At 45.8% G+C, this 7,497-nt stretch overlaps 1 protein-coding gene across 1 annotated transcript in view; it reads right to left on the bottom strand.

The window, feature by feature from the left end:
- The window catches only part of PHEX (phosphate regulating endopeptidase X-linked), a 219,932-nt gene that overhangs the window by 115,470 nt on the left and 96,965 nt on the right, over window positions 1-7,497 (bottom strand). The window contains exon 12 of the mRNA XM_027771117.1: window positions 3,880-3,981. Within this exon, the coding sequence (XP_027626918.1) occupies window positions 3,880-3,981 (102 nt within the window). The remainder of the gene's footprint in view (window positions 1-3,879; window positions 3,982-7,497) is intronic.

The following is a 7,497-nucleotide window of genomic DNA, read 5'->3' as shown; positions in this document are numbered from 1 at the left end:
TGGGAGCCTGCGTTGGCGGGGAAGGGTGTGCAGGGGTGTGCAAGGCAGTGGGGGTGGGGGGGTGGGGGGGCAGTCCTGCATCACAATCATCCAGGGCTCCATTTTGCACAGATCCCTGCCCACCCCCAGGTTCAGAGAGGAGGAGGAAGGGCCAATATTTGCATTTCTACCAAGTTCCCAGGTGCTGCAGTGGCTGCTGGTCTGGAGGCCTGAGAACCAGGGCTGAGGATATGGGGAGGGTACTGGCCCAACTGGTCAGTACAGTTGCAGACCTCAGGGAAATCCAACCCTTAGGAAGGGGAAGACTTAGAGACAAAACCAAGAGGTGAACTACATTGCGGTTTTGCCCTCTGCAAGAAACCTCATTCCTCCACCCCTCACTCAGAGCCTGTGCCCGGGAGTCTCATGCCTGGAAAGTGGGGACCAGCAGCAGACTTCTCAGAGCCTGCTGTGGCCAAAGTCAAGGCCACTCTCTCAACCCTCAGGGTGCTACGTCCCTGTGAGAGTCATCCTGGTATTTTTCTCTGGGTGTGGCCTGACAAGTTCCGGATCCAGCTACATAATGAAATCCAGCTGGGAGGAGCCCCTCCTCCTGATATGACACAGAGCTGGCCAGGGCTGTCAAAGGTGATGCTGAGCGAGTCCTCTCCTGCCAGGCCTTGGAACCATTCTGTGGTGACCTTGAGACCCTCTTCTGCTCTGCAAAAGACAATCCTCCAGAAGACACCCCAAAAATTATTGTCTGATCACTTTACACTCATCGAACAACAATGGTAACCAGAAAAATAAAAGGTCTCCTGTCCTTTGCAGCTTACTTCCAATACGGGCACACACTTGCAGGAACACAGAATTCTGAAGAAAGATTGGTGCTTTTTTTCACAAGACTAAATTTCCACTTGCGACCTACACCGTCGGTTTCACAGCACAACATTTGTGACCTCTTAAGAGATGAGCTGAGGCAGAGAGAACAAATTTACCCTCCGCAGGAGCAGAGGCGTCCTCGTTTATCTTTCACAGTGATCTCCCCTAGCAAAGAGCATGACAATGCCACAACCACACAATTCCATTTGGAGACAGGGTCATTGCTACAAAAACCAAGGTGTTAGGCCCCAGACTACCGCAGGATCTGCCCACCCCCACCGGGTCCTGGAGGTCAATCACTACGGAACACTCAGGTAGACACCTCATAGGAGGCGCTGTAATTAGCTGTAGTTCAGAGCTTCATGGTGAGGGAAAGAAAAGCTTCTCCCCCTCACAAATCAGAACATTTTCCAGCTTTCCCAATGGGTTGCCAAGTGACTCAGCATTGGCCCAGTGTGGGCACTATTATTGATGAGAAATCTTCCGCCTGGTTGATATACTGCATACAACACATGCCCAAAGAACAGTGCCAAGTCATACCAGGAAGGGAAGGCGAATTATTCACCTCCACTTCAAATGCAGGCAAATCCTTTCTTAATGCAGGGGCTACTACTCAGTATCAGAAAGACAAAGCCCCAAGATAGTCAGAGATTTCCATCTAAGATTCAAGGAATTATTAGGCAGAGTCTCTCCTGTCTTGTTGACTATTAAAAGGCAATCAAATCGAGGACAGCAGAGGAAAAAAAAAGGGGGGCAGAAAAAAATAATCTTTTAAAAACAACCCAGAGTAGAAAGCTGCAATAAAAGCCTTCAGTAGGTAAGTGGTCTTTGTGAGTACTATGAGCTCCACCCAGAGGTCATTTCCAGAACTGCATGTATACTTACTTTTGGGGGCGGGGGGGGGGGGGTGGTGAGGTGGGGACTACATTATCTAGGGGTCCAGGGCTGGATCCACCTTGGAAGAAATTTTTTGACAACATCCCTCTTTCTTGCCTCTCATTAAAAGAAATCTGAATTCTGAAATACAAGGTTTACTTGAGGAACCTGGTGAGATCCAGTAGGACAACTGCCTTTGATATTTGTACCTGTCAAGGAACTAGCAGAGTTCCTGGCAGGTTGAACTCAGCTCAAAGGAAGCAGAGTGTTCAAAGAGTACTTTTAGAAGAAAAACTGACAGCTCTCATTGAAATAAAATAGAAGACTGAGAGCAACTCGGGACGAAGAGGAACACGTCTAATATTAGAAAGACTGAGAATAGTCCTCCCTCAAGAAGAACCCATGGGCCACTTGCCAAGAAGGTCCAACTGCAGGCACCCACTCCCTTATGCAACTCAAAAGGCTACCCTGAGGCATTCTCCATCCAAAGTTCTCAAAGTTCTGAATTCAGTTCCCAGAACATTCTTGGGGTACCTGTCCATTCAGAACACACACACCCTCACATGCCACCCCTTCCTCCTCACTGGTGGTCCTGCGCTAACTCATACACACGTCCCCCTCGGTCCCCAGGGGTCAGGTTAGGATAAAGAATGTCTCATACGCTGAGCACTCAACTGCTCAGTGAAGACACGTTCTGTCCCAGATATCACAAGCTAGCTCAGCAAATAAATGAAGGCTTCGAAAAAACAGTGTGTTGGTGCCGAAAGTTTCATCTACCATCTGGAGAGCTTCCCATCACAGCCTGTGTGCCCCTTTCTTCATCAGCTTGTGCCTTACATGACTTCAAACAGCTCCGACAGATTTTTGAAGGGAAATAAATCAAACTTACCCTTTGTCTTCTACCAACACTCCACACACACACACACACACATACACACACACACATATACACCCACCCCACCCAAGTTCTTTTTTCACTATCAACACTGAACAGCTTTTTCATGTCTATTGACAAAAATATCTATGGTAGTGTTTATCTATCTTGGAAGTATTAAAGCTCTAGAAAATACCCTTGCTAAACCTCTGCATGTTCTCTTTTCAACAAGGCTAGGCATTCTCAGAATGTTACACTCTTTGTTTCTTGACCATAAGACAAAAATATTTGTGCTCAATATGACTCAAAGCAGTGTTCCCTGGGCCTGCCTAACGATAGCAATCACCCGGGAGACAAGCTAAAATCACAAATGTTCAAACTGAATTCTTGATCTACTAAACCAGACCTTGCTGGGGAGGAGCTCAGAAAGCTGAAGCATTTCCAGACAACCAAGCTGATAGCTATGTCAGGAAGCTTTCACAAACACCTCTCTAAAGAAGAAATGTCCCTACTTTCAGAGTCTCCAGGATGCAAGGTGACCTCTAGTAGGAGCCCACTTGGGCTCCCAGAATATGAGGAATCCACAATGGGTCCTGCTTTTGATTTGTAAACAGCATGGCTGTTAATGCTTTTCTCATTTAGTCCCTTATCTTGTTGCCTGGTATCAGAAAATGTTTACAAGGCCCAGACAAGTGTCCACTTCTAAGAAGAGATCATTTTGTATTCCCACACAATGGCCTACCATTGGCCTGCAGTTCACAAGCACGCTATAATGGGTCATCCATGCCAAATGATGGGTTAGGAAGTAGAGCTGCATGGTTACCAGAAAGTATTTGCCCCTGGACATTTGCAAATGTCATGCACAGAGCAGAAGGGCACGTGGCCAATATGGAGATTTCTTCTATGTATCTTGAGGGTTCTTCTGCCAGCTGCTCCCCATGGCTCCCCACTGCTCTGCATTCTGCCATATCCAGTGATGGTTGATGGCAAAATTTGCTAGGCAGCGAGCCATGTGGCTCTTCTAGAGAGCAATTAGGAGAGAAGGAAAGACTGAATTACAAAATGCAGTTAGAAAAAGTCAGGTCTCATTTTCTCTTACCTCCTGGTGATGAAATCTATGTATTCAACTAAAAGCAGACACCTAACTCATGTCATTTGGAGTCAACAGCTCAGTCAAAATAAATATCAACAACACACTCCATGTCAAGCATGAAAATCCAATACACCGAAAGTCGCTATGTTTTGTTTCCTCCAAAAGGAGTCCTTACCTTTTCTTTGGCTTTCCTTTTTGTCCCTGCATCCATCCACTCGTTTTCTTTCTCTAGCATGTCAATAAAGGCCCAGCGAACACCTTCTATCAACTCCTCCATCTACAAAAAAATACCCAAAGAGGCAGGTGTCAAAGACAAGGAGCTTAAGATAAGTTTTGCTTAGCCAAAATCATCTTGCATGAAAAATAGTTCAAGTTCAATGCTCAACATGATGAGAGAGGTTCTTTTAGCTTAACTCCATGAGCTGGCAACATTTCTTTTCCAGGAAAATGTCCCTTTTCCCACCATTTAGAAATAATTATCCAGGCTGGCCCACAGCCTAGTGGTTAAGGGAGCTAGACCCAACATGGCTAACACATTTAAATCCCAGCTCCAGAGGCTTGAACTATACCAGACACATGTGCATGCATGCCCAAAGTCCCAACAGGATGAAAAATATGGAGGAAAAGGGATTGCAGTGTGACCACACCCCCTGGGGGTGGTGCTCTCTCTCTCTCTCTCTTCCTCTCTCCCTCTCTCTCTGTTTATGTCTCTCTCTGGCCAGCACTCATACCCTCTGGCAATTAAAAAGAAAAAGAAAGATAACTAACCATTTCTTCCCTTGAGAATAGTCCACTGTAATCACATGAGGAAAGAAGTTCACCACATGTTATAAATACATTTGTGAGTATCTACTAAGTAAGTCTACATCTATCAATAGTTTAATAAGGACTTAACAGAGACAATCAAAGGCATGGGCTTTGTGTTTCAGACAGGTATTACAAAGTGAACCAACGGCTGAAAGAGATACTGTTAACAGTGAAAGAGGCAGGGAGAGCCCATACCCCAAAGGACACTTCATGAATATGAATCAGACTTAGGTCAGGACCCCAATTTTTTGCAGAATTAGTGCCAGTAGTTAAACCAAATGCTTGGCTGTTCTCTATCATCTTTGTACTCTCCTCTCTACTCCCTGGCAACTCGGACAGTCTCATGCTATTTCAAATCTAACGCGGTCGGTCTAAAGGGAGCTACAGCAGAAAAAAACATGTTCTGAAAGACCCATTCCGAAGTGTTCAAGCAGTGAGGCCACATCCACGTGGAGGATGTGTTTGCCCTGAATTTGCTGCTGATGTGTTTGGGGGGCGGGGGGAGGGCAGCAGAGAGGACTGGAGGAAAAAGAGGCTGACCCTTAACTTTAAAGAACCATGCACAGCAGTGGGAGGAAACCTCCTTCCCTGTTCACGGACACTAGGCCCTCTACATTCCTTTCTGCTATAGAAATGTGTTGGCTTTAACTTTCTTTCTTTCTTGGAGACAGAGAAAGACACAGAGAAAGTGAGAGACAAGCACTCTCACCATGATCTACCCTCCTGCCTTCCCAGCCAGTTAAGATCATGGACCATGAACTTCCATATGGATCCAGCCTCACTCGAGCAGTGTGTCATTGTTGCACCACCTGGGTGATCTGGCTTTGCTTGTTTCTTTATTTCTTCAGTTTGCCATAGGGCACGTGTGCTCACCAAAGAAAGAGAAAGAGAAGGGGAAAGTGGGAACGCAACCCTGGGAGGATGGCCACACCACAATCCTTTCTCCTCCATTCTCCTCTTGGGATTCTGGGCATGCATGCCCACATACCCAGCAAGCCCTTCATGTCACCTGGTCTGGGTCTCAAACTGTGAAGTCAGCCATGTGGGACCCAGCTGCCTTAACCACCTCACTACCTGCTGGCCCACTTGGCTTTCTTAATGGGACACTCAAGAAACAGTAAGTGCTGCATTAGGCCCCAGAATTAAAATTTTGCATTTGCAATGATGGGGTTATAAGTGAACTTTTAACACCATTCTAGAAGGAAAGAAGTTCAGATGTTTCCTTGGTTCTATGATGAATTGCCGGCACGAAGCTCAAAATAATTTTTTTTCTGTTTAATAAGTTTTCAGCTATGTTTTCAGTTCAATAACAGTTGTAAGGGAACCAGAGCTGTAAACCAGCGGGCTGGGTTCCATCGTATGTAAATAAGAACAAACAGCAGATGGAAGGGGGTGGGGGAGCGCCACAGCCATTTCTTCCTAACTCAGTGCAAACATTAAGAGAAGAAAAACCTCAATTTGGGAGTTGGGGCATGATAAAAACACAAAATAACAGAAGAGCAAAGGCCCTTTAAAACTTGTGGTCAGTGGTTTTCTACTCAGTTTGTACAAGGAATCTTTGGGAAAATGTTTAAAATCTTGACTAATTATAATAATAAAATTGAATTTGAAATCCTGAGGCCTGGGCACTGGGACGCTGTCATTGATCTAAAGTCCAGCCTGAGAAATGGTGCTTAAGGGACCCAGAATCCTCAGGATCAACTGCAGTTTGAGTCCCAGCTGCTTTGGCTTGAAAATCCTGCCAGGATGAGGAAACGGAAGAGAAGGGATTGCCGCAAAACCACAATTCATTGGGAGGGGGGTGCTTTTTCCCTCCCTATCTCTTTATCTCTATCTCTCTCTCTCTCTCTCTCTCTCTCTCTCTCTCTCAAGTACACATGCCCTGTGGCAGTTAAGGGAAAAAAAGAGAAAGCTCCTTAGGTGATTCTAATGTGCAGCCAGGCTTGAAATCCACCAGTCTAGGGGAAGCCATTTATTTTACAGATAAGGAAATTAAAAGGCAAAAGAGCCGATGATCTGCTCAAAGTCCTAAAACTAGAGAGGATCGGCCAAGATGACTGCAGAGCTAAAATGACAGTCGGGAGCTCAGAGCTTCTAGAAGCAACAGAGGGTGCCCCATAAATTGGAGGAAAATGCCAGGGAAGTGAGAGGGAACCAATGAAGAGATGCAGAAATCAGTCACCATTTCAAACAGAAAAGCCACATAAGAAAGGTGGTAAAATGACAAGGAAATCTCCGAGGACTTTTGCCTATGCAGTCACCAGCATTCCTACGTATGGAAACGGTGGAAAAGGAAAAGAGCTAGGGACAGAAACTAGACCCCAGTAGGATGAGGAGTGCACGAGAAGTGCGTAGGAAGCAGAGACGGCAAGTCTGGCCCACCCCGGGAAGGAGTTTGTCCACGGAAGTGAGAAAACAAAGATGGGAGAGACATGAATGGAGGGTTCGGGTTTTGTGCACGTATTTTGCTATGGTCATTTCTGCTGGTGCCAAATACATAAAAGATCTGTGTTTAAATAGCAGTGGAAGGGATCCAGTGAAAAGGAAGGGGTTGGGACCAGCAGTAGCATGGTGGTTAAGGTGCTGGACACTCCCACATGGCCACCACAGTTCAAGTCCTGGACCTGGTGGCTTGTTTTCTCTCTCTCTCTCTCTCTATCTCTCTCTCCTCTCTCTCTCTCATCAAACTAAAATAAATGAATAAATCAAATTAAATAAATAATTCTTTTTCTTAAAAAAACGGTAAGGGGTTGAAGATGTGGCAGAGAGAAGGCCATCAGTGGTCTCTGAGAGGACAAAGGGAGAGAAAGGGTCCAGACGGATGGAGTCACCTTAGTCGTGAGACACAATTATGAGAGAAGATAAGATGGACAGGCAGAGGATGGAAGAATGAGAAAGTCTTAGAATAATGGCATGCTTTTTCTCCATGAAGTAAGATTGAGATCTACTGGGGGGGGGGGGGGGGAGGGGTTTTTTTTTAAAATTC

Source organism: Tupaia chinensis, unplaced genomic scaffold (genome assembly GCF_000334495.1).
Source record: "Tupaia chinensis unplaced genomic scaffold, TupChi_1.0 Scaffold000184_1, whole genome shotgun sequence".
NCBI lineage: Eukaryota > Metazoa > Chordata > Mammalia > Scandentia > Tupaiidae > Tupaia > Tupaia belangeri.
Note: the sequence above shows the minus strand (reverse complement) of the source record. Positions and strands in the feature narration are given on the sequence as shown.